General features: G+C 44.0%; 2 protein-coding genes across 3 annotated transcripts in view; both read left to right on the forward strand.

The window, feature by feature from the left end:
• The first annotated feature begins 451 nt into the window (after window positions 1-451).
• On the forward strand, window positions 452-8,276 carry PSMD9 (proteasome 26S subunit, non-ATPase 9). Its single transcript, XM_054006638.1, has 6 exons — window positions 452-627; window positions 1,057-1,159; window positions 4,173-4,366; window positions 5,439-5,540; window positions 6,727-6,815; window positions 7,855-8,276. Exons 1-6 carry the CDS (start codon window positions 511-513, stop codon window positions 7,880-7,882), a joined length of 633 nt encoding a protein of 210 aa, XP_053862613.1. The 5' UTR covers window positions 452-510; the 3' UTR covers window positions 7,883-8,276.
• A 4,733-nt stretch (window positions 8,277-13,009) lies between these two features.
• CFAP251 (cilia and flagella associated protein 251) overlaps window positions 13,010-27,152 on the forward strand; it is a 31,449-nt gene continuing 17,306 nt past the window's right edge. Inside the window, exons 1-12 of one of the 2 annotated variants that reach the window (XM_054005994.1) lie at window positions 13,010-13,349; window positions 14,925-15,338; window positions 15,845-15,985; window positions 16,865-16,974; window positions 18,043-18,151; window positions 19,213-19,293; window positions 20,289-20,366; window positions 20,919-20,963; window positions 21,852-22,069; window positions 24,749-24,943; window positions 26,277-26,524; window positions 26,618-26,766. In XM_054005994.1, the coding sequence (XP_053861969.1) occupies window positions 13,065-13,349; window positions 14,925-15,338; window positions 15,845-15,985; window positions 16,865-16,974; window positions 18,043-18,151; window positions 19,213-19,293; window positions 20,289-20,366; window positions 20,919-20,963; window positions 21,852-22,069; window positions 24,749-24,943; window positions 26,277-26,524; window positions 26,618-26,766 (2,073 nt within the window). In that variant the 5' untranslated portion in view covers window positions 13,010-13,064. The remainder of the gene's footprint in view (window positions 13,350-14,924; window positions 15,339-15,844; window positions 15,986-16,864; window positions 16,975-18,042; window positions 18,152-19,212; window positions 19,294-20,288; window positions 20,367-20,918; window positions 20,964-21,851; window positions 22,070-24,748; window positions 24,944-26,276; window positions 26,525-26,617; window positions 26,767-27,152) is intronic. The other variant, XM_054005993.1, reaches the window with a different exon arrangement.

Below are 27,152 nucleotides of genomic sequence, written 5' to 3' on the forward strand. Positions count from 1 at the left end.
CTGGGGGGGGGGGGGGCAGCCAAAAAATGTTTTTGCTTGGGGCAGCAAAAAACCTAGAGCCGGCCCTGATAATGATATAACAAGAGGCAGTGACTGGGTGACGACAGCTCTTTTAAAGCACTTGGAAATGACTCCAAACGTCTTCAGTTTAGAAACCCTCACAAAGGAGAGGTGGGTGGGGTGGGCTGGTTTGGTTTGTGTCCCAACCCCCCAGTCGGTGCATTTTAGCAGATACTTTCTGCCTGAGCATGACACCCTCTCTGCACAGCTGCATCGTCTCTGGGCACAGCAGCTCTGTGCCCAAGGGAGAGACATCACCCCCGGAGCCCTGCACGCCCCCCACGTGTGTGTCTGGCTGGAGGGGAGGGGCCTGCTCCACCCACCCCCGCCAGCCCCGCCCACAGCCCAGGGAGGCGGGGCGGTTCCCTGCGTTGCTCCGCCCCCCATCCCCGGCCCATCCTGCTGCGCGGCGCGTGACCCGCGCGCGGGGGGTGTTGCTGGGCCGGGGCGATGGCGGAGGAGGCGGCCGGGCCCGACGCGCTGGGCGTGCGCGAGGTGCAGCAGCTGGTCCGCAGGAAGGATGAGCTCGAGGCGCAGATCAAAGCCTGCTACGCGGTGCTGGAGGGGGTGAGTGTGCGCGCGGGGGCGGGGCGCTGCATGCGGGGGGTCCACGGGCCCTGCCGCTGCCCCCCCCTCCCGCCGAGCTCGGGGGTGTCTGTGCAGCGCTCCGGGCCGCGGGCGGGTGTGTCCCCAGTTCACGCGCACAGGGCTCACTGCCAGGGCGGGGGGGTGTCTCTGTGCAAAGGGCTGTGCTGTGTGTGATGCGTGTCAGCCGGCGGGAGGGGGTCTGCAATGCACCGTCACATACGCAGCCCGGGGGGGGGGGTCTGTGCCAGCCTCAGATCTGCAGTGCGCTGACGCTCCAGCTCCGCCTAATCAACAATTTGCTGAGACCACAGATGCCATTTTTTTTGTTCTGACCTTTAACAACGTGAAACAAAATGTATTCTTGAGCCGAGCAACTTGACACTTTATGAAAGTGTTTCTGCCCCGCAGCAAAAGGGAGTCGGGATGAACGAGCCGCTGGTCGATGCTGAAGGGTATCCACGTGCAGATGTTGACGTATACCAAGTCCGTGCAGCCAGGCATAACATCATCTGTAAGCAAGTCTGGCCTAAAAAGTCGCCTTTCACAGGGGTTGGGCTAAGTGAAACAGACAACACTTGTCAGAAGTTTGGCTCTTTGTTTTACAAACATCCGTTTTGGTTTGTTTTTTCCCTTGGCAACTGTAAAGAAATAAAACTGAGAACTCAGTTATACAAATGGACATTATTGATGGGAAACTCATCTATTTAAAAGGATACCTATCTCATAGAGCTGGAAGGGACCCTGAAAGGTCATCAAGTCCAGCCCCTACCTTCACTAGCAGGACCAAGTACTGATTTTGCCTCAGAGCCCTAAGTGGTCCCCTCAAGGACTGAATCACAACCCTGGGTTTAGCAGGCCAATGCTCAAACCACTGAGCTATCCCCCTCCCCCGTTTATTAATAACAACTTAGATTATTAAAAGTCAAATAATTGCAACCATTTTTATAGTAATAACCTCCTAGTGCTGTTTAATATTTTCTAGGGCTGTCAAGTGGTTAAAAAAATTAATCATGATGAATTGTGCAATTAAAAAGATTAGTTGTGATTAATTGCATTGTTAAACAATAATAGAATACCATTTATTTAAATATTTTTGGATGTTGTCTACATTTTCAAATTTATTGCAATTACAACACAACATAAAGTGTACGGTGCTCACTTTTTTATTACAAATATTTGTGCTGTAAAAAACAAAAGAAATAGTATTTTTCAATTCACCTCATACAAGTACTGTAGTGCAATCTCTTTATCATGAAAGTTGAACTTACAAATGTAAAATTATGTACAAAAAAAGCTGCATTCAAAAATAAAACAATGTAAAATTTTAGAGCCTACAAGTCCACTCAGTCCTACTTCTTGTTCAGCCAGTCACTCAGACAAACAAGTTTGTTTACATTTGCAGGAGATAATGCTGCCCACTTCTTATTTACAGTATCACCTGAAAGTTAGATCAGGCGTTCACATGGCACTGTTGTAGCTGGCATCACAATATATTTACATGCCAGATGCGCTAAAGATTCACCCACCATCTGTCCATGCTGATGACTGGTTTTGTTCGATAACAATCCAAAGCAGTGTGGACCAACATGTTCATTTTCATCATCTGAGTCATATGCCACCAGCAGAAGGTTGATTTTCTTTTTTGGTGGTTCGGGTTCTGTAGTTTCCACATGGGAGTGTTGCTCTTTTAAGACTTCTGAAAGCATGCTCCACACCTCATCCCTCTCAGATTTTGGAAGGGACTTCAGATTCTTAAACCTTGGGTTGAGTGCTGTAGCGGTCTTTAGAAATCTCACTTTGGTGCCTTCTTTGCGTTTTGTCAAATATGCGTGAAAGTGTTTTTAAAATGAACATGTGCTAGGTTATCATCTGAGACTGCTATAACATGAAATATATGGCAGAATGCAGGAGAAACAGAGCAGGAGACAACTTAGAGAATTTTTCACTTGACCAGAGCTCCCCCAAGGAGTTCAGTCAAAAATGTAATTAATGCATTATTTTTTTAACGAGCGTCATCGGTATGGAAGCATTCCTCTGATGAATGGTGGCTGGAACCTGAAGGGGCATAAACATTATCTACTATCTGGCACGTAAATACCTTGCAATGCTGGCTACAAAAGTGCCATGCGAACGCCTGTTCTCACTTTTGGGTGACATAAATAAGAAGCCAGAAGCATTGTCTCCCGTAAATGTAAACAAACTTGTTTGTCTTAGTGATTGACTGAACAAGAAGTAGGACTGAGTGGGCTTGTAGGCTCTAAAATTTTACATTGTTTTGTTTTTGAGTTCAGTTATGTAACCAAAAAAATTTAATTTGTAAGTTGCAGTTTCACAATAAAGAGTTTGCATTACGGTACTTGTAGGAGATGAATTGAAAAATACAAATTTTTTTTTTAATAATTTTTACAATGCAAATATTTGTAATAAAAATTAACATAAAGTGAACACTGTTTACTTTGTATTCTGTGTTGTAATTGAAATCAATATATTTGAAAATGTAGAAAAAACATCCAAAAATATTCGTATTCTATTGTTTAACTGTGTGATTAATCGTGATTATTTTTTTTTTCAGTTAATCACGTGAGTTAACTGAGATAATCGACAGCCCTAATATTTTCATTTCATTCAGTTTAAAAAATAAAAATAGTGGGGTCAGTTTGAGTTTTGTTTCTAAGCAGCTTTGCCCTCTGGTCAGGTACTACAAAAGTGCCAGGGGACTGGCTCAATCATAAAATTGAATCTGTTAAAATGCGGTGTGCAGCATTATTAATGCACCCGTTAATGATTAATGAAAACAGTCATATTGTAAAATCTTCCTATGTTCTTTATAAAATAAATAAAACTAGTTGACATTGTTCCTTTTAAATTTAGTGCTTGCTTTGTATTTGTGGACAAATTTATTATAATAGTCATTGTTTAGCAATAAGTGTTGCATGTAGGGGGTGATTTAATGGAAAGAGAATTCTGTTGCTTAGTGTTCTTTATGTGGACATCGATCTCCCTAGTCCATATTCTCTGTCTACTCTATGGATTTTTTTACTGAATTTGTAACATGGCTGTTTCTTCACAACTTGTGTGAACACACAACTGTGTATGTTACTGTGTATCACTGCTGCTTATGAGCAGGGCTATGAAACAGCTGTCGGTCTGTAACCATGGCACTGTCAGGTGATGACTGTTGTAACTGGCTAGCTTTACACAGTGGATCCTGTAGTGTATTTGGGAATGCTGACTAACTCCCATAGATAGGTAGTCAGGAGCATGGGTTACTAACCTAGATTTAATATGGTTCTCAGGTGGCCACACTGGTCATGGAAACTGAGCTAGGAACAGCTATGCTAGCTGCACAAGTTTGTTGATAGCGCAGTTTCACTCACAGTGTAGGCCTAAGAGGAACAAAATACTTACTTTTAATTGAAAGCTAAGAATCTCAGCCAGAGAGAGAAATGCATCTGTTAGGTAAGGACTTTAAATGAAAACGTGATTGGTCCTGTCTTCTCTGCACTAATGTGTCTCACCCTTAGGTTTGCAGAACGATCACAAGGCCCTGATGCTGCAAGTGGAGAAAGCTCTCCACCAGCTGCATGCCCGAGAGAAGGAGAAGCAGGCAAAGGATGAGGCAGAAGCTCAGGCTGAGGCAATGAATCAGAACCAGAGTCTGCCGCAGCCCTTCGCAAGAGTGAATGCTGTCACCCCAGGTTCTCCCGCTAGCATCTCGGCAAGTTCAATCCTCTTGCTTCCAATGGTGCAAACTCTGCCAGTTGGGCCCCAGATAGGGCAGGTGGCCCTCCCCACTCACCTGCAATCAGGAGCAGGGTTTGAGCTCCTGTTTTTAAACCAGATTCTTGCCAGGTGCTTGTAACTTTCCTGGCAGATGTAATTATTCCCGTTAGCCTGGACAGTGTAAAATATGCATTGCTGTAACCTGTAGAACCGTGGCCATGTTAGAACACCTAGCTAGTGGGTTGGGCATGGGGGTGGGAATCAGAAATGGTTTTTTTCCCCCAACTCTCTAATTGACCTATATGACCTTGGGTAAGGCCATGTCACCACTATGTGCCTCAGTTTCCCCATCTCGGTAGCAGGAATAATAAATACTACTCCCATATTTCCCTGGGGGGGTTGTGAGGCTTAATCTACTAAATTTTGAGAAGCACTTTGAGATTCTTAAATGGAGGCACTACCTAGATGAGGGGTGGGGAACCTTTTTTCTATCACGGGCTACTGACCCACAGAAAAAAACAATTGCAGGCCATACACAAGTTAAAAGCAAGGGTCTGATCAAAAACCTTCTGCCCCCCTGCCGGAGGCCCAAGGCCTCCCCCCACTGCGGCCCTGAGCCTGGCCCCAGGGTAGCCCCCCAATCCCAGAGGAGTGCTGGGAGGGCAGGGCACATAGCCTCAGCCCCAGAGGAGCGCCGGGAAGGTGGGCGGCCCCGGAGCACTGGACTGCTGGCTGTAGCACAGGGGGACTGGAGGAGCCACACACTGCGCGGGGGTAAACAGGAGGGGTGGGGCTGGGCAGGGTGGAACGCAGTCAGGTCCATGTCTAGCTGTTTGGGGAGGCACAGCCTTCCTCAGCCTAAGGGACCCCGCTGCCCATGCATGGGCCGGATAAAATTAAGCAACGGGCTGAATCCGGCCCGCAGGCCATAGGTAACCCGCCCCTGACCTGGATGAATGTTCATCAGGTGCTTTAAGGTCCTTGGGTGAAAGACGTTCTATAAACACAAAGCTTTGTGCATCTTTGAGGGCAAATGATGCTTAGTCTCCTTTGGCTTCTTTGTAAAGGGATTACAGGTTGATGATGAGATCATTGAGTTTGGCTCTGTCGACACACACAACTTCCAGACACTGCAGAATATTGCCACCGTGGTGCAGCACAGCGAAGGGGTGAGCAGGTTACCAGCTTCGGCTGAGTTCTATTTTCAGTCTTTGAAAAGGGGGTTAGATTTTTTTTTTTTTTTTTTTTGGTGATAGTTGAAAGTGACCATTGGTCTCAGGTTCTCACTCAGGAAACCAAACATCAGCTCATCCTGCCACTGCTTTTGATGTGAATGTTGATTCCATAGCTATTCTGTTCAATACTATTCCTGAGACCAACTGGGTCCAGTGGAGAACAGTTAAGAATTTGAGTTCTTTCCTGGGCTGACAGAGTTGGAAGGGTGTGTCGGCATCATATTTTGTCCTACTGAGAGTGCCTGCTGCTGGCTGATCAAGGAGTAATGGTGATAAGCTTCAGAGAGAGCTGCTTTTGACTCTCCTCGGTAGGAAGAAGTTACCCTGCCACCTGGCCTTAAAATTCAGTGTTGATAAAAGCGAAGTAATGCACATTGGAAAACATAATCCCAACTATACAGACAAAATGATGGGGTCTAAATTAGCTGTTACCACTCAAGGAAGAGATCTTGGAGTTATTGTGGATGGTTCTTAGAAAATATCCACTCAATGAGTGGCAGCAATCAAAAAAGCTCACAGGGATAGGAACCATTAGGAAAGGGATGCATACATATAAGACAGAAAATATCAAAACGCCACTATATAATCCCATGGTACATCCATGCCTTGAATACTGCATGAAGTTCTGGGTGGCCCATCTAATAAAATATCAGAATTGGAAAAAGTACAGAGAAGAGCAACAAACATTATTAACAGGTTTCAGAGTAGCAGCCGTGTTAGTCTGTATCCGCCAAAAGAACAGGAGTACTTGTGGCACCTTAGAGACTAACAAATTTATTAGAGCATAAGCTTTCGTGGACTACAGCCCACTTCATTATTAAGGTTACGGAACAGCTTCCGTATGAGGGGAGTTTAAAAAGATGGTCAGGGATGCAACCCCATGCTCTGGGTGTTCCTAAACCTCTGAGTACTAAATGCTGGGATTGTGACGGGGTGGATCACTCTATAAGTAGTCCGGTTCTTTTCACTCCCTCTGAAGCATTTGGCACTGTCCATTGTTAAAAGACGGGATACTGGGCTAGATGGACCATTGGCCATTCTTATGTTCTTAGGGGGACAGGGAAATGAGAGCAGGGCCAACTTGACAGGAGAAGGTGCTGTTTATTTTCTTGCATTTCAGAAACCACTGAGTGTGACCGTGATACGTGGCGGCAAGAAATTACACCTCGGGCTCACACCAAAGCACTGGGCAGGGAAAGGACTGCTGGGGTAGGCATGCCAATTCCTTCCACGGCCTCTGAGTTCAGGTTGGCGAAGTGCATGAATTGTCACGTCATTAACCAGCCTCAAACTGGAAAACGCCATTGCTAAGCAGAATGGAGCCTGACCCTTCTGCTCTCCCCCGGGAATCTACCTCAGCACCAAAGTCTTTGAGTGCCACCTTGCTCATTATCAAGTGGGTACTTCTGACCTGCCAAGCTAGGGGGGGTCACTGCTAGCGCTATACAAATTGCAGTTGAACCCTGTTGTGCCCCACCTGCTTTATAATATGGTTTGGTTTTCCTGCGTAGACTGGTCCAAACCATCTTGTTATAACCATGCTACAGCGTCCTGTTACAACCCTGGAGTATAATTCCTTCACTGCAGGAACTGACTTCAATTGGTATTACTTGTACCATGTGTGTGCCTGAGGGAAATAGGGCTCCATATGTTTTCAGGGTGTAGTTTGGATCCTCTAATGCTGTTATAACCTGGTTTTTCAGTCTACCCAGGGAAAACAATCTTTGACTGGGGCACAGCTGTGTTGTAGCTGAGGTGCACAAAACTGTTGGAATTATAGTGTAGACAGGATCTTCCCTCTGCAGATTCAGCTGGGTGCAGTATTCTCTTCCACTTAATGGAGTGGATTGGGCTTTCACACAGGCTCAGAACCACAGATTCTGCATTAAGGACAGGACTAATTTGTCATGTGGTGTTGGTCATGGTTCACCCTGCTTTGATCACCCTCTCAAATTTGATGATCACTTTTAGATCCCTCAGTGAAAGACATGATCTAAAAGTCAGTTGTTAAAGATTTAGCTGCAGCAGTGTGGGGAGGTGCATCATATCAAGAGATAAAGTTGGGAATGGGGAGGCTAAGCAGGTGAGTGAGGCTCTGTTTGGTTAACAGGAGGGGAAGAGTCTGGCTATGGAGCTCTTTATGTAGTAAGCTCAAAGATTACAAAGGGGCCCGGAAAAAATGAATATCTTTTCCCCTATTTCCTTACTCTGGATTGAAACCTAATTTATTCCTTTACATTTTTTTCAGATGCAATATTCTCCCCTTGCAAAGATAACTGGCTTGGAAGACAATAAGATCAAAGTTTGTACTTTTTGAACTCCAACCTGGTTTGAAAAGTTCCCTTTGCAACCTACATCTACTTGCTGAGGTTGGAGTGTTTATAATGGGTTCCGAGGCTCTGACCTCCAGCCTGCCGGATATACTGCACCTGAATTGTTTTCAACAGACCTGTGCGTGGTCATGATTAGTAATTGTACTGATTCACAGGGAATAGATTGTAGAGTCATAGGACCTGTTTCTGACTTCACTTGTACTGATGTAAATCAGGTGTGAGGTCCATGCTTTTTGTTTAGTTAGAATCCATGCCAGATTATTCTGTAACATTTAGTGAATGTTTTTTTCTGTTTGTTCATGGGAAGTAACATTTACCAATAAAGAGTTAAGCTGGGTTTTTTTGTTTTTGGTGATAATTTACATTCATTTTTAATCTGAAGTCTTCTGAACAGGTCAGCACGTTGTACAAATGTTCTAAGTATTGCTCCAATTTCTGGATTGCATTTTATATTATCAGTGAAATACAAGTGCACACTCAAGAAATGTACAAATATGATTTTGAACATTGTGTTACAAAAACATTTGTGGTAACTACATCTGAAAGGTTTTTTTTTTTAAATTGTTTGATTTGTGTTGTCTTAAATTGGTGAGATTGAAGGGGTGCTATGATGCTTTTTATATTTCTCATAGCTTGGACTATAATATAGTTGTAATTTGGTTTATATTGAGTTTCTTGTTAATTTTATTTTCTGTGCTGTAGTTTTTGGGTAGCATACACTGCAAGGGAACTTCTATTTGCTTGGTTTGTTTTTAAACCAGTTTCTATTGGAATTCTTAAAAAAAAAAAAAAAAAAAAAAAAAAAAAAGACATGCATACTTGATCTTATTGTATCTGTCATAATTTTTGGAAAAGGTTATTTTTTACAAAATCTGAATTTTGAGCAAACTCGGACCTGACAGAAGCAGATCAACACTGGTATCTAGAGATCAGCTGGTCACACTTCTTAATATTGAAGTACCATAGGCTATAATGGATTAATAAATTACACATCTTATAAGTATATTACAGACATGGATAGTATATTATGTATGGTTATAAGCACTGGTGTAGAAGGTGTTATAGATGATTTTAAGCCATGGCTATAAGCAGCCTATTGATCTGTTAGGCTCCATGCCAATTCATTATTAAAACACCTATTAATTAACCCTTCATATGTGGTAGGCCCATTTGCTTTTCAGCTATATTCTTCCTGCTTGCTGGTGTTTCCCCATGTCTTCAGTCAGAGGTATTGATACATGCCAGCCAGTGTAATCCACAAAGCCGATGTTATCCTTCTTGCAAAATCAGATATAGTGTGCAGGGGGAGAGGCCTGAACTCCCTCCTCGGTGGCCCCTTGTTTGTGCTCTAAGCAGGAACTGAACAGAAGTAGGACCAAATACCAATCTGTTACACCAGCGTAAATGGGAATGAGTGTTTTTGTACCAGTGTAAGTGAGAGTGGAATTTGGCCCTTCTGCCTAATGAGATCAAGGTAGGAAATAATGGAATGAATGTTGCTGGGAGTATATAACAATCTGTAATCATCAGGTTTTGAACCAACTTATTATTGATAACTTTAAGCTGCCAATATAGTGCAAAATAATGCTTTCTGAAACAAGATAAAATGGGCTTTAATGAATACTAAACTAAATGGATTTTAATAAATACCAAAACTAAATGACCACTAGAAATATAAAATGGGTTTCATCTCCCTGCTCCGGTGGTGTATCTATAAACCACTTACAAAGTGCAGGGGTGGAAGCACTGCATTGGCTTTCCGTAAGTGGACTTACGCTAGCCCTGTAGAAGCCCCAGGCTAGTGTGTGTGAGAGAGAAGTTAGGGACTAGAGTGGGGGTGCCAGGGGTGGGAAGAGGCAGGACTGACTGCAAACCACTATAGTCATACTTGTTCTGCAAGCCAGAGGATGTCCGAGGGAATCTAGAAAAGGTCATTGGCTAACCTAATTATGCCAGAGGCTATTTTTGCTCCTGGAACAGACCAGAAGCAGGAGGGGGGAAAGGTAGCTTAAAGCCACCTTTAATTCCTCTCCCATTGAATGCATCTGGGGTGGGGGCAGCACAGAATCTCAGCCTTAACCTTTCAATAGAGCCTAAAACTAGCTTTGAATTTTAGCCAAGGTCCCAGCCCTGCAAGTGTCCAGGTGTGTTAAAGGCAGCAGTTCCTGTTTGTATTTGCTTTCATCAGTCATTTTATCTCTTATCTCAACTCCTTAAAGGATGCCTGTTCCATTTAATACATAAATACACACCCAAGAGTTGTTTTTACTTTTTGCTTCATGGGTCTAATACTGTAGTAGCTTCGCACCTCACACAGTGTTTCAAAGGATAACAAAATTTACTTTCCTTTTCAAGAGTATCACGCTGCATATCGTGTATTAGGAAAACAACTTAGATTTAGAAATAGTTATTTCTACGTAGTCAAGAGAGTTTAAAGTTCATTAAAACATCTTCCCTTAAAAGATAAACTATATATTTGCAAACGTGTTTTAAAAAAAGCATTACCTTCCACAGCCCCTTTAGTGGATAATGTTTATACAAGTGCTGTCCAACCTGAGGACCAAATGCCTTATTTCCAACAGATAAAACAGTCAAAGTCAATACTTGGGGGCAGATTCTCTGGCTTGCTCTGCTCCATTTGCCCCACTCAGGAGGTACAAAGATCCGTGTTAGTGGTTGGAAGATGTGGGAGAAGAAAGGAGGAGGAATGAGGGAGGATGATGTAGTAGTGCCAGTTCCTTCTATTTTATCATGGGTCCCAGGGTTTTTGAAGTTTTTTCTTGAAGCTGCAGCTCCTGGAGTCATGTGATTACAGGTGATTCTGAAAGGTAGTGATATGGCACAGAAAACTTGACATAATGAATTAAATGGGGCCTTGTGGTACTCGTGGGCCATGCACTCAGTTCAGGGCAACCATCCCTCATGCTGCTTCTGCTACAGGGCGAGTCCACCTGTTCCAGGGGAGTCTGGCTCTTCTTTATAGGCTGGGTTCATGTTGTACAGGAACTCAACAGTGGTACCTCTTGTAGGCATGAATGGGAGCTGGGTGTGGGCAGAGGAGGGTGAAGGGATGAGTAGCTGCTTGGGTCCTGTTAGCCAGTGTCCCGCAGGGGGGATTGGGGATGGCCTGTGTACCATGAACTCAGGAGCAGCCAGTGGGAGAAAGGAAGTACCTCCTATCCCCCAGCCCTTGAGGAATACGCCCCAGCCTGCTAGTGCCTTAGTGTCCACCACTTCTCCCCTTCTCTCACCCCGACACAGCACGCTCCTCTGCAACTGCTCTTTCCAGCCTGTCTCTCACTGCCTGCAGCACCAGCAGCAGTTACTATGGGAACAGGCTTCAGATACAAACAGAACAGGGGAGCTCCAGGCTGCTGAGCTGGGGCCGAGGCTGCTGCAGCAGGTGAGGCTGAGGGGGGTCCTATTGAGAGTGATTTGGGGCAAGGCCTGAGGAAAGGGGGGTTGTGGGTAAGCATCTGAGGGAGCAAGGTTTGGGGGAGCCTGGCCAAGGGACTGGAAAGATTTTGGGAGAGTCAGAGGCAGTTAGAGGGATGTGAAGAATGAGCAGCAGCAGTCGTAGGAGAGATGGGTGGGGGGTCTGGATAAGGCAGCAGGAACAGGTAGGAGGTTCTTCAACAATACTCCCTAGTGGCCACGAGCAGTTGGAATGACAGAGGCGCACGGCAGGTGTATTTTGGAGCTGATCTTTCCAACTCCATTCCTGTCTCAGGGACAGGCACGGCGAGACAGATCCTGATTTCTGGCACAGAGAGGGAGCTAAATTGTTAATATCCTGGTCAGTAATGACCCTCGCTGGAGATAAATGTATTTTGGATGGTGCAAAAATGTGTGGTGAGCTGAGAAAAACGTCTGTGCCCTCAGATACGAACCAAAGATACAGGGATATGAGCTAAAGTATGCAGTGTGCATCCTCGGGGCATGTGTAGGTGCCCAAACTCGGTGTGTGTACAATATGGTGTTTGAACTGAAGGAGGGTGGCAGGGGAAGGGGGGGATTTCCTGCCTCTGTTGGGGTTAATGTCTTGCTGCGGACATGGCTAACTGATGGCTGTCAATCCTTCACACAGCAACAGCATTGTCTGTAGAGCAAATATTTTGTCCATCAGTCTGTACTAAATGATGTGTGTTTTCAAAAAAATTTCCCAAGGGAGGAGATCCCCCCCACTCCTTGCATGCCAGTCTCTAATGGGAGAGTTTTATCTAGGGAATGGGCCAAAACCAGACCTCATTTTTTCATTTTGAGGTGAGCCATGGGGCTCTGATTTGAAGGCTTGGATATAAACTTGTCCCTAAGGGTTGGGGTCCAGGTGGTATGTACAAGCATAAGGGACCTGTTTTCTGGTTCTAGTGCGGATGCAACCAAAATCTCAGGAGAACAGCCATCTTCAAAAGCTCTTTGCTTACAAGATTTCTGTGCTTTTGAACTGAACCTCAGCCCTTGTTTGGCCATGAATCCAGACCCCAAAGTCAGCCTAAAACTAATCTGGGTCTGAACAAAGTGCCAATCTCTAGCTTTATCCCCCTTTCTCTAAATTAGACACTGTGACAGAGGTACATGTCTAAGAGGGAACATCTCTGCCCCAAGAAACTACAGGGGCTTTAGATACAGATCCGGACAGATGGAATAAATGACTGTTCACATGCTATAGAACTACCTCTGGGATTCTAAATGTTTATGTGACTGACCTGGAAATCTAACCTGGTGTTTCTCTATCCATTTTTGTCTTCCACTTTAAAGGAATTTTAGTGCTCATAGAAGTGAGAGGGGTTGAATGGTTTTGGCTAGGATGCCAGGACTAATGTAGGGTAGGCCCCAATCTTCATACACACAGTTCTGCCACTCTTCCTGGGCAATTATGGTAAACTGTAAGGTAATTTTAATACTTTGGACTGATGATACATCACCAGCTCCTTTTGCTTGGGGATTTTGCCCAAGATCAAAGGTACTATTGGTTTCCCATCTGATATACCTCCAGTTAGGAGACTATACCCCCACCCTTTCAGGGGAATGGACTCTGATCTAAAGGGCCTTTGTGGTAAATGCCGGGGATAGCAGGGAAGAAAATCTAATAATGTGTATTTTGGAAGGAAGCTTGTAGGAGAAGATGGCTGATGATTCTAATGAAACCCCACTGGAGGAACCAGCAGGAGGAAGTATAGAAGGAAATGAAGCTTCAGAAGAAACTCCACAAAATGAACAAGGGGCTCAGGAGACTGAATTACCCAAGCAGGTCACCCAAATGCCAGCTGATGTGCTAGCAGGTGATGCAGAATCCATGGACATTTTGGAAACGGAGACCCAGGCCCCAACAACCACAGCAGACAATTTCTCAGTGGACGCTGCCACCCCTGAGACACAAGAGAACGAACTGAGCATCACAAGTCCACATGTGAGTATGGATATCATCTAACAGACTTCCTATTGCCAGCTCCCCAGCTTGGATCCCTATGATGTCACAAGAAGGGTGTGTTCCATTCAGGGCACCTTTTTATTTGTGATATTTTCTATGGTGTCTTTCATGCTCACTGAATCACACTGCCCTTGTATGGAGTTAACTAAAGCCTCAGCAGGGTCAGATTCTACTCTCTTCCATCCATACAATTCCACAGAGTCTGGCGCACAGAGTTCAATGGAAAGTAACAGTAAAGGGAGACATTATTGTTTCCAGTACCAAATTCTATAGCTCAGATGAAATTCTATAGCTAAGAAGGAGTTTCCATTCAGTCCCCATTTACAATCACTCATAATATTCTTAAACAAATTCCTTTTCAGGCCAAAGCTTCCTCTGCTTCATGTCAGTCCAGTCATGAATACGCTTTGAAAATTTGAGCTGTGTTTTAGTTATGAGTGAGGGAAACCTAGATTATTCCATATGCTTCCATGAACTTTTGACATTCATGTAGCTCAAAAACAGGGGAGGCTAGAAACTCCAAACTAGGCTTGTTTCTGTGGCAAGGTCCTGCACAAGAAGCTCCTAAAGAAGTTTAAGTTGTTGTTGGGTGAGAGGCAAAGTATTGTCCAGATCAAAAACTGTAGGAGACAGAAAACAAAGGGTAGAATTAGATGGTCAATATTCATCATGGCAACAGGTTAATGGTGGGGTCCCTCAAGGGTTGGAACTAGATCCAGTGCTATTTAATATATTTCTTAACGCTCTAGAAAGGGGGGCAAGCAGTGAGATAGCACAATTTCTTTTCTTGTTTTCCCTGTTAAATAATGTATATGTGACTATATTAGATTTCCTGTTGTTCAATGTGTAGCATGCAATGCAGAGGATGTGCAGTGTAGCCGAGTTAAAATTACTAGCAAATCCTTAACCTTTGCATTTCCTGATTTTTTTTATTTTATTTCATTTTATTTCCCAACCTTAGCATGGATTTGATGTTTGTCCCCTGCAAAGCACCGGGGCCACCTATGACACTGTAAACATGATCAATAATGTTTCTGCATGTAACATACAATGTCTGGGGCAGGGAGCAAAATGTGTGTTCATCTGAGCTTGAAAATGTTATAGAGAGTTGTTCAGGAATTCAGAAAGCTAGTCGAGATTACTGGCGCTGCAGAGGAGAAGTCTCTTTCACTAACAGCAGTGAGATTGAATGAAGGGACCTAGAGGAGCCTCGGACTGCATGAACAGAAGGACCATAGAGGAGAGAGGAGAGACATTTTTCTATCAGGTTATCTGAAACAAATCCAAGGAGGGTTTTAAAAACACGCAGAGGAATTTATTGATTGATGCCACAGCCCTAAAATAGGTTCTTATTTTATGGTGTGGCTGGAATCCAAGATAGAATTGATCATATTTTAATAACCAATAGAACTGAAGCATGTAGATGAATGTCAATCCACTGGATGAAGCTTGGATGAGTTACAGAGGTGGTAAGGGAGACAATGCATCACGGAAGAGATGAAATACATTTTTCATTCTGCAAAGTGTACATTGAAGCCTTTATTTGTTTTTAAGGAATCTGTGGCTGATGTCACTGAAGGTCCATCAGAGGAAAGAGAAGAAACTGCAGCAATAACAGGAACATTAGAAGATATTGGACAAGATGAACAGCAGGTACCCACAGAGCCGCAATGGGAGAGCGAGGCTCCTACTAGACTACCAAGCTCCACCAAGGTGGAGCAGGACATGCAGCAAATAAGTCAAGAGGCACAAGAGAGTGACCAGAAAAATCTGAGGGACAAAGAGAGTTTAGCTGATCAGGAAAGCCGGAGCATAGAAGCAGGTGCTGAAATGAGCCAAGAAGAGACAGGATCCGTAGAAGCACCAGTCACTGCCAGCTCAGCTCCAGCCGAGGAGGAGTCACTAGTGTCTTCAGCCACCCCTGGCTTGTTGTTTGAAGAGGATGAGCACATCAAAACACATCCAATTGTGAGTATTTTACAGAGTACAAAGCAGAGCCTAGGGAATGGGAAATTTCATGCTAGTGAAAAAGACCAGCTCATCACAAATGAAGTAATCTTTTAGCTTCATGAGAGACATAGTTTTGATTTTAAAGTTTATTTTTTGACTAAAAATAATGATGCATTTGTAGGAGGTTGAAATTAGTGTCAAAGGTTATTCTGATGGCCTTTTTCACTGTCCCATCTAACCAGCATCAGCTGCATTTTCAGTCTTCTGCCAATCAAAACAGCTTTAATGGGTCATAGAGCAACTTATTATGAGAAGGGTTTTGCTCCAGTGTTCTTGGCCAAGTGTGGTATTGTGTGTTGCTGTCCTTCTCCCTAAGAGTGGCAGAATATCAGTGGTGACGGAGGGGGTTGTAACTGCTGCATATTGGGCTCCTTTAGGATCACAGATGCTAAAAGTAAGAGAGATTATGTTTTATGATAATTCTGTCAATGCTTGGCATAAAAAAGTAACTGTGTTCCTTACAGAGTTTGTCTTGGGCATTTGGTTACAATAGCCACCTCCCTGTTTACAGCCTACTTGATGAAGAGCACAGGGTGATCCTATACGTTTCCTCTCACACTGCTGTGATCCACGACATACTCAGAAACCGGCAATATCATCTACAGGTACAGAAACCCTCTTCCCACAGGTACTGAACCCCATTGCTAGAGAACCCTATCCTACAGGCCCAGAACCCCACTGCAATATCTGCAGGTTCAGAACCCTGTTCTTCCAGGTGCAGAACCCCACCCACAGCAAGGGAAGTAGAAGACTCATACTGGAATCTAAAAAAACATTCTGATGACCTTTTTGTCTATCACATCTACCCAGCATCAGCTGCATTTTCACTGTTCTGCCAGTCAAGAGAGCTTTAATGAGTCTGTTTATCTTCGGCTGACTTGGCTCCTTACTGTAACTTGGTGTTCTACAGCTCTTCAGACATTTCTGATATAATGATCGTGTACTTAACAGGGAAATATTTATACATCGTGGATATGGCTGCAGAGTGCTCTGCACATTCTTGGGCTCTGTATAAGTAATAAATAATCCTATAATACACTTTATAATCATATACCTTATACTTGAACTATGAATTGTATCTGCACTGAGGTATAGCCGTGTCAAAGATTTTTATTATTCTGTTATGAATTATAAAACATGTATATAGCGCTGTACATTTACTCCGCTTTATACATACAGAGAAGTCATGTTCTGTTTCCTTCCCTAGGCAGCTTACAGTGTCAATATGGCAAGACAAGACACAGGGCAACAAATTCAGAGAGAGGGACTGAGGGGACTATAGATGGGGTAAAGAAGGAAGTACTCCTAGATAAGGTGGGTTTGAAAGGGGAGAGAGAGGAGGACCTTGACAGATATGGACGTGGAGACTGTCACAGGTGCCATGTACAGTATGTGCAGTTTAATTAGGCCTTTGCTGAATGATGGCTTTAAATAAATGTGGTTCCTAGATCTTTCAAGGCACATTTCTTATTTTGACTCTCTAGGGTCACTCTAATTCTATTTCTTGTCTATGTGTAAGTGAAGATAGGCGATGGATTGCAACAGCTGACCAGGGACCTGATAATCTAATCATTGTGTGGGATGCCTTCTCAGGGTAAGTTCCTAGGTATTTAGAAAGTCCCTGTTTGAGAACCTTCTTTCTTTCCTGTAGCAAATGCTCCAGATTGCTCAGGAGATGCCACTTTCTCAGCATTCTGGGTAATCACCAAGTAACCTTCTCATGGCAGTATTAGCAAAAACCAAAATTTAGACTCACAAAACAAGACATAGGAAAACTTCTTGAGCCAATATAATAGTTATTAAGCAATGTCAGCTTTTAGTTTAGACAAAAATAATTATATAGTCCAGGAGCGCAGGAAGGAAAAATAGACCAAGCAGACAGGGCACCCATGGTGGAGTAATGGCTTCAGTTTCAAATCACTCCAGTGCAGATAGGTCCACGTAAGATCGGTCAGAGCTCCCCTAGGCCAAGATTTTCAAACTTGGCTGCCTAAGGTTAGGTTCCTACATTCATAATTGGGCACCTAATTTTACTCACTTATTTGTTTACATCTTGGCCCTAGTTCTTAGAATTCTCAGTGCTCGTGACCTTGGCTGTTGGCTGTAAGCCCCTTCCCCACATTCCCAGTTGCCACTGCTGCAGCTGCCTCCACAACAGTCTCAATCAGACCCCAAATATGCAAGAAGCAGGAGCTACCCTAGAAACGTCAATGAAACCCTAGCAACCATCAATAAGAATTGTTCAGAAATTACAGTCAGAAGAGCCTCTGAAATATGAAGCTAAATCAGGGTTCTGAAAGCAACACCGTAGCTTAGAACAGGACCCCAGATTCTGAGGGGAGTGGGTGGGAGTCCTATGCAATGATACTTTCAAAAAGGAAGCATGCTAGATAATTTCCCCTGCTTTATCAGTACTATAGAAGCAGGATTCCCAGTCTTGCAGTGTCTGGAATCTTGTTTGAATTAGTTTGTAACAGCTCAGGGTTGTTGTCCCTCCTCCCCCACCCCCCAATTATGGTGAAAGGAAGCTTCCAAAATGACAGGTCCTAGAATTTTGTGAAAAGGGTTGCGGGAGGTGGGGATGGAAGTGGGAGGAGAGCTAAAAATGATATTGCAAATAGTTGTCACTGTAATTAGTGACTGTGTATGCATTGTTCTGCAGGATTCCCGTGCATACGATATTTGATAGTCACCCAGAAGATGGAGTTGGTGCTATTGCTATTTCCCAGGATGCTAAGTATTTGGTAACACTTGGTGCTGGCAAAATACAGGTAAAGAACATGTTTTCTCTGTTGCAGCCTGTAGAGATTGAACCTTGCAAACTTGCACCAGTGTAACTAAGAGGAGGATATGCACCGGAGTTGAGTAACATTGGGCAGGTTGGAGGTTGCTTTTGCAAAATCATGTCAGCTGGGTTTTGGTTTTACTAACTCAGAGGTAGTTCAGATCTGGATTTCATTTATCTTAAAGCTACAAAGTTCAGAAACCTGTATAAGTCAGGATAAACGATTCTGACTTTGACATATCTTCAGTTAACCTGATTACAGTAACTAGCAATATCCAGTGCCGTCACCTTACATTTCAGGCAGAAAAATAACATTAATTTTTTTTGTTAGTTTCTGAACGTATTGTCAATCTGCTCCAGTATGTGAGTAGTGGTGTAATGTGAGGCCTAGCTAGCAGCAGTATAACGGAAGTTCCCAGCAAAGTCAGTTTTGCTATGCAATTCACACCCAACATCAATGCCAAAATTATGCCAGGACTGAAGCTAGTGGGAAGTCATACGAAATGCTAACGCTGTCTCCCGATCCTCCATGTACACAACTGAAAACCATCAAACTCATGTTTGCTTGAGTTCACCTGAGTCAGGATTAGAACCCAGGCCTGAAGAAGTGAAAAGCTAATGCCATAACTTCTTGCATTGTTCTGCACCCTCAGGCCAATCTTCAGTGGCAGAGAGCCAGATTTAAACATGGTTCAAATCTAGCTGCAGCAAAACTGATTTATAACATGGTTTTGAACAATCTGTGGAAAGCAGAGCCCAAACTCATTTGATCTCCAGTTCAAAAAGGATGTCTGACTGCAGGCCTGACCATGCTGGATATTAATTTGTGACTTTTCATACGATCTATATCTCATATAATCAATTTTTAAAAATTCCATACTAACCATCGAGACCCTACTGGGCTCAATTCTGCTCCCATGTTCCCCCATGCAACCCCACTGACTTTACTGGAGTCGCTGCAGTTATAATGAGCAGGATTAGGCTCATTGAATTCAATAGTGCGTAGAATAGCACACTGATGTCACTTTGCTTTCCCCTGTCGGCCAGAGAGTTTGCATTTGGAAGTGGACTTCACCTGAAGAGAAACCTATGTGTAGTGTAGAATTGCAACCTGCATTTGGTTATCAGGTGAGTGATTCTAATTGTTCAAGGGGGTTAGGAGAGTGGAAACAAGCCATTGTTAAACACAGTGTGCCTGACTTGCACATTAAGTCATTCCTGCCCTTGGGGCAGGAACAGGGCTGGGTGGGGGCAGGGCCGGCTCCAGGCACCAGCATTCCAAGCAGGTGCTTGGGGCGGCAATCTGCAAGGGGCGGCAGTCCGTGTGTTTTTGCCGCCCCAAGCAGTGCGCCGAATTGGGGGCCGTCCGTGTGCCGTTAGGGCAACACGTGCATTTCCGCCGCGGCGGCAATTCGGCGGCAGCTTCTATGTTCAGCTGCCCGCGGCGGCAATTCGGCAGCTTCTGTCTTCCGGCTGAAGACAGAAGCTGCCGCCGAATTGCTGCCGCCGTGGAAACGCGTGTGCTGCCCTAACGGCACACGGACTGCCCCCGCCGTCCGCGGCGGAAATTCAGCACGCTGCTTGTGGCGGCAAAAACAGTAGAGCCGGCCCTGGGTGGCGGACAAAGATATTGTTGCATTCCTGTATTCTGAGGCTGTGCAGGGCCCTGTGCAGCCCCCAGTATATGTTAGAGCAGCCCTACACACTGCTTCTGGCTGTGACCTTCTATAGGCCCTGAGACTAGCAATAGAGCCATGCACTTCAGTCATGCCTATGACTTTCTGCACCAGCTGTAGTGACCTCTCAGCAGCAGGTGCAAAGTAGAGCCCTGATGCCAGCTTTACAACAGCCAAGGTGGTATTCCTAGGGTCACACTCACAAGGCCTTTTGTACCCACTTTAAGGCTCCATTACACTGCCAGAGTGACATAAGAAGGCCTTAGTGAAACTGATCATCAGGCCCTCTGGGTCAAATTCTCTGCAGATTAACACAGTACATTTCTAATAAGAATGGATGTTGTGAAGCACAGCACCCCACCAGGCCCGAGCATTAAAATTTAGTTATGTAAATGCTGTAGACGGGCCAACGTGAATTTTAACCTAACTTTAACTTTTTAATTTCAGAACTACATTGTTTTCAATCCAAAAAATCACAAGGAACTAGTCAGCAACAGTAAAACCCAAGTGATATTTTATCTATGGGTAAGTAGACATAGGAGTTAATGTGATTTTTGTAGTTCTTGTGCCACAAGACTAAGATAATTCTGGGAGGGAAAAAATTATCCCAACATTCTAATTACACTACTTTAATACATAAAAGAGAAGAGCTGAGCATACTGAGTTTATGGAGGGATGGAGACGTACTGTGGCTCTGTGTTCTGGAGAGGCAGCATGGCCTAATGGAAAGGGCACTAGATGGGGGCTCAGGAGTCCTGCTTTCTATGCCGGGTTCTGCCAGTTGTGGGACCTTGGGCAAATCACTTAACCTTTCTGTTTCCCCTCCACCCTGTTGTTTATCTACTTACTGTAAGATCTTCAGGCTAGAAGATTTCTTTTTTACTATTTGCACAGTGCCTACCACAATGAAGCCCCAGTCTTGGGTGTGGTGACCAAATGCTACTGTAATAATAAATAATAATGTAATGTTAGTGCCCAGATAACAGTGATGGGCATGTTAGAGCCTCATTTTTGATCAAAGTCCATTTTAAAAATTATCATCTTTATGTGGAACAAGGTCTCTGTATTTCTCCTCAGGATAATACCGGTTTGCAGTACAGCGCTCCTCATTTAACTGACAGGGTGAGTATTGTAAATGGACAGCACTGCTTTAGCTGGTTTGCTTTTTTTCTGGCAGTGACGACCAGTCTGTCTTATTAAACAAGCACAATGTCCTGAATGGAGTGAACTTGCTAAGTCCCTCCACATCACAGTGTATCCCCCGGTCTCTAGTTTATGGTACTTTGTGATTGTTATTGTAAAGTAACATTTCAGACACTGGTTGATTGTGAGAGGCTGCATGGCTCTCTAGGGAACTCTGTGGCTACTGGAGGAGACAGTCTGTGGTTGCTGGGAGGAGAGGTCAGGATGGGTCTCCCAGAAAGAGTTGGTCCTGTTGCATCTCCTGCTGCAGGACCTTCCTCCTCCTGCCTGCATGACAGATTTGCCTCTGCTGGTTCCCGCCATGGGCTGGGGACAGTCACTTCCTAATGTGCATGGAGCTGGGGAGCAGTTTCGTACTGAAGAGGCATGTGCTGCCCATCGCCTGCTGAGGTGACGATAATACTTGGCACTAATAGAGAGCTTCACATCTGCAGTCATTAGTTAAATAGGGTTTGATGCTCCTCTTTCCATCTGCAGTGTGGAGGGAAACAAAATGTGGGAAAGACCCAAAGCCCAGTAGAGGAGGGGAAGTTTTCCTTCTTCACCCAGCAAAGCCCCTCCAAAATACCAGCATGTAATTGGGACTCTGTCGATATTCGGGAGCAAATGGAGCTGTCGTTCTACAAGACATGTTACTGCCTCTAACACCAGGAGTTTGTTTGGAGACAGTTTGTTTCCTACACTCAGATTTGTGAGATTATTTTTTTCTCTCCGTTAGTTTCAATTAATTTTTGAAAACTTTGCAAGGGTAGGTTAGTTTGTACTTTACAGAGAATGCCATGCGGGGTCTCTTTGCTTCCTTTGCAGACTTTCAACAAGATGGTGGGACTCTTTAGTCAGTCAGTTTTTCATTTTGGCAATTTGCAAGCTCTCACGGCCACATCAGGAGGGAAGCTGGTGGTGTGGGACGCAGTCTGCCCACCGTCCATGCCTGCCGGCTTGTGTGTAAAACCACATAATAGGAAGGCTATTAAGCTGATGTATGTGCAGAAAGATGCCCTCACTGTGCTTACTGCATCTGACAGGTAATGGATAAAATACTTTCCTGTTCTTGAGCTAATGTGGGCATTTAAAAAGCCAATGTGTACGGCTGAAATGAAAAATCAATGCTTAAACTGTTTTTTGCATTGTTTGTTCTGCATATAATTTATACTGAACCAAATCCAAAAGTCTTCACCAAAGCAAACCTCCAATTGCAGTCAATGGTAGTTTGCCTGAGTAAAGAATAGGTAAAAATTGAGTAAGGGCCTTGTTATCTTTTAATGTATTCAGGATATTGAACTGAAATGAAAACAGGATTCTCCTGCAATGTATAGAACCCAATTCTCCACTGCTTTGCACATTCCACAGCCGTTACACCTGTGCAAAGCAAGTACTATCACCTGTTGTGATAGTACTTTTTAGAAGCATCAGTGACGACACAAGGTGCAAGGCAGTGGCGAATCAGGGTGATCGACACATCACAGGATCAGTGATATCCATGTTAGTTAGTGAGGCCAAATGATGGTGAGCGGTCTCTAGTATAAAGGTTCTCATGGGATGAGTTTGAGAGTCTCACATTACTCATACATGGTGAGTTATGTGGCTCACCTCAAACAAGTGACAGTAGAATCTTTTTGCATCTCTACACACTATCGTATATTTTGCTTATGCAAAATTGTAATGAGATGTGTAAGTGCGGATTGCTTTTAGAGTTCAAGGGTGGGTTTTCCAATTCTCTTAGCAGTGATTTAATTCTGCTCCCAGCAGGAGCTTTGTTCATAGGGAGCAGATTTGTGCCAATACTGAGCACTTCTGAAAATCCTCTTCTAAATAATATTATAGGTAATATTTTCTGTATTCTTCCACATGCAAATCCAGGTGGCTTTAGTTAATATACTGGGTATAGAACTTGAGGCCACAGACAAGTTATTATTAATAATAAAAACAAATAAAAATATTTTATGTACATCCCATGTGTTGCAGTTTTGAGGTTCAATGCTTTGCATACTTCTGGGACTGGATGAAAAGGGTCAAATTCACTGCTGGTGTAAGAAGGAAAATGCCACTAACTTCAGTTGAGTTGTGTCAGTTTTAACTGGCAGGAAATTTGGTCGAAATGCTCCTTATTACGTGAAAGCTGAGAATCTCTGCCCCCTAGTGGGATAAGGGAGACATTTGTTGCCCTAACAGTCACAAGGTACCGGACCTAAAACCATCAGTGGGCTAAAATTAAATGAAAGAGAAACTCATAATTCACTGTGCTGAATAATAAACATAAAGGTCTTACTTAATATACACTATCAAAATCTGTGAAATCTCCCACTCCAGACCTAATCAACAGGCTCCACAGTTGTTCACTAATTGCATAGGTTCAGAGAATGGATTAATTTGGGCTATCGGGTGAATTGTAAGAGCAGCTTCCCTATCTTAACCAGTAGAGGGAACTGATACACACTGAAGTCACAGAGGATGTTTTGCCAACTTTCAAATATTTGTTGGCAAGCCATGCAGTTAGGCTGACCAGACAGCAAATGTGAAAAATCGGGACGGGGGTGGGGGGTAATAGGAGCCTATATAAGAAAAAGACCCAAAAATCAGGGCTGTCCCTATAAAATCGGGACATCTGGTCACCCTACATGCAGTGATACTACTAGGTGCTTAGCTCTAACTGCAGTTATGTATCAACCATCTATGTACTTTTTAAGGATTGCTAACTGGAAGTTAATACCTATCCTAAATAAATACCTAGCACTTAATTGTTTACACTTCGAAAGTGCTGTCCAGACATTAACTGACCCTCACATCATCCCCTGTGAATGAGGTGAGTTAAGGATCATTGTCCTTGTTTTACAGATGGAAGGACTGAAGCACAGAGAGGTTACGTGATTTGCCCAAGATTGCCCATCAAGTCCATGGCAGAGTCAGAATTAGTACTCAGGAGTTCTTGGCTCCTAGTCTCATGCTTAGATCTCTAGACAATGCCACCACCTTACGTAATGAAATTAGTTTGTAGGTTAAGCATGTGTTTAGCTGCTGCTATACTGCTATGGAGTCTTTACATACTAATTCTTATTCCCAAGGCCTTGTGTCTAGAGGTTAATGCAAAGGACGGGAAGTCAAGACTCTATTCTTGGCTGTCATTGACACATTGTGTGATTGTTGGGAATTCATGTAATCTCTCTGAGCTTCATTTTCTCATCTAGAAAATGGGGATGAAAACGCCCCACCCTGGTATTCTGAGATATAAAAGCCTGATTCGGCTCTCACCCGCGTTCTACACCACTGATTACAATGTGCAGTTAGTTACTCTTGACTTACACCAGTGTAAATGAGAGCAGGATCAGGCCTTGTGAAGCAAATTCTTTCATAAAAATCCCCAGAGAAGAGCAGAGCAGGGCTTGTCTAAACAAAGAGTCTGAGGCAAGCTGGAGTGTAAATCTACCCCATACAAGCCTGCTGTGCTCCAAGTGTCTGCACGGACCCTGCCGACACGCACTAGAAGTTCAGGAGTGTGCTTTGATATACCTCTGCTTTGAAACAGGAGTAGATCAAAGTGCATCAGGGAACTGTTCGTGCGCAGGGACACTTAGTGCACAGCTCACTAGTGCAGTGTAGATTTACACCCTCGCTTGCCGTGAACTAAATGCGTAGACGAGCCCTGGGTTCTTCTGGAGCGCTTTTAAATTGTGTTTTGATTAACCGATTCTTGTCCTTCCTTTTAGCTATTTTGTAACTTGTGATGTCAAAGGTCACATTAAATTCTATGATGGCCAGCTGCAGCTTGTGAACTGGTACAGCCACTTTAAACTGGGACCCATCCAATCCATTTCCTTTTCAAAAAACCCTCCCAGTCTTGCCAGCAACAACTCAGACTACTCCAGTTCTTGTACTATACATGGTCAACCATTTATTATCAGGTGAGAGTCCTTCAGTGATGGTTATAATTAACTGATTAATAAGAAACTGTTGAAATGTTCAACTAGTAGTCGACAGATTTTCTTTGTTGTACTTTGGCTGTATCAGAATGGATTTTAAATCCTAAATCTAGTTGTGTGTGAAATTGTCAATGGACATGGTTCAGGTGTTAATATACAATATGATGGGTAGGTGAGGTTGCCCATTGTACTGTCTTCTCTGCAGGAAGGGCTGCAGATCTTCACATTGGTCATCTTGATGCAGAATCAAACCTGTCCATCACAAACAAGGGGCAAGGGGCTGTCCCACTGCTAGTTCATTTTTGCCTCCCCAGTTGCCTGCAGCCTGAAACAGAGCTTCCTTATGCAGAGTTTTTAGACTCTTATGGCAACAGTTTTAAATTTCACATGTTCTCTAGGGAGCTGTGGGGCATAGATAGACTCCTCTGTAAACCTGAGTTCTGCCTCAGGGAATAGGTATTTTCCCTATTGATCTCCTCTGTCTGATTCCTCCTCCTGAGTAATTGCTGTAGTTTCCTGGCACTGGCAGGCCCTCTGGGAAGTAAGAAGTGGTGGAAAAGCAAAGGGAAAGGTTAAAAGACGCTCCTGCTCTTAGGGTCCCATCACTAAATGAATAGATGGAGATTCAAGCTAGCAACCTCTGCAGACCTTCTGCCTTACCAGGAATTACAGCAGCTTCTTTTGGCCAGGCAGATACACAACCCCACACCAGCTCTGGCACACCAAGCTTCACGCCAGGACAAGTGACTGAAAGTCTCTCCTGCCCCACAGGGAAAGTCAGAGCAGGCTTACAAATGCTAAAGAGAGGAGGTGTGGTCTGAGCACAGGACTGAGGCCTAGGAACCACTGGTTTCTAATGCCGACTCTTTTTCAAACACTGTTCATGGCCTTAGGCTTGCTAAGTTCCTGACTCCACAGAGAGTCCCTGTGTTGTCAGTGAGTGATTCCTGGGCAGTACAGTAAAGGGTGGCAGAACTCAGCTCTGAGAAAGGACTTCAGGATTTGGCACTTCCATTGGGGCCAGTCTCTCACATTGCAGGATGGCTGATAACCACTTCCTGATAAGAGTTTAGTAACATATATGCATGGTCAGTTGTTTGGTTTATATATCTTTGCTTATGTATGTGCAGAAACTGAAGTCCAGCTGCACTAAAGACACAGCTGAATGAATGGATGAGCAGCCATTCTTTCCATTGTTTTAGGGAGCAATCATTCCCTAAATTACTGACAAGAAATTAGCCTGCTGTGTAAATGGGAGGGAAAAGAGTCCACCTGCCTGATTCATCAAATGATGTTTGTTTCTTCATGTTAACAGGAATTTTATTCTCTCCACGTTGGACGCGACAGTGCTTCACATTACAGCAGAGGGGACAAAACTGGAAAAATTAATGGAGGAGGCCAAGGAAGCTGTTAATGCCATTGCTTGCCACCCTAGCCAGCCTCTCATTGCCATAGGAAGTCACTGTGGGCTGCTAAAGGTGTGGGACTATATGCAGACAAAGTATCTCATTAGCCGAATCTTTATGGGGGCCAGTATCCAGTGCCTCTCCTATGACCCTGAAGGTATTTTTACCTTGAGATCTCACTGAACATTGAGCATCAGGTTTCCTGAGATGAGTGATCTGTACAATAATTGTTCTCTGATGTGTATTTTAGGTTCTTTTCTGGCGGCTGGTTTTACTGATGGAACCGTTTACATCCTTGATTCTATTTCATTAGAAGATGATTGCAAAGAGTTCAAATACTCAAGAGGCCCAGTAACTCAAATAAGCTTCTCTCATGATTCCCAGTATCTTGCAACTGCTGTAAGTTTTTCTCAAGATAAATGTATATTCTCCTTGCAGCACCTTTTGGTGGGACTGGAACTTACAGGCTGTGCCATGATATGATCCTGAAAGGAGAACAGGCAGGAACGCTCTCCCTCTTTTAAAGCCCTCTTAAAGCTGTGACTTTGTAAAAATGGCACCTTCCTCCTCAGTGTACCTGCTCCCTGTCTCTATATAGAGCCCTACCAGCTGATTCTAGTGACAAAAATAAGTGTTGACATCTCTTTACTCCTCTGATCCCTGCAGTACTAGCTATGGGAGAGTGAGATGGAGTCTGGTCTGGCTCATTTATCATCAAAAGAATTGTGAACTCATTTTCATATTTCAGTGCACAGATGTAACTGGCAGTATTTGAAGGCAATGAG

Source organism: Malaclemys terrapin, chromosome 16 (assembly GCF_027887155.1).
Source record: "Malaclemys terrapin pileata isolate rMalTer1 chromosome 16, rMalTer1.hap1, whole genome shotgun sequence".
Taxonomy (NCBI): Eukaryota; Metazoa; Chordata; order Testudines; family Emydidae; genus Malaclemys; species Malaclemys terrapin.

Excerpts from the sequence above, each read along its gene's own strand:
- PSMD9 (XM_054006638.1), top strand. The coding sequence starts at position 511 with ATGGCGGAGGAGGCGGCCGGGCCCGACGCGCTGGGCGTGCGCGAGGTG. Across the intron at positions 4,367-5,438 it reads GTTCTCCCGCTAGCATCTCG|GGATTACAGGTTGATGATGA; the intron begins GCAAGTTCAATC and ends TTCTTTGTAAAG. Across the intron at positions 6,816-7,854 it reads GCAGGGAAAGGACTGCTGGG|ATGCAATATTCTCCCCTTGC; the intron begins GTAGGCATGCCA and ends CATTTTTTTCAG.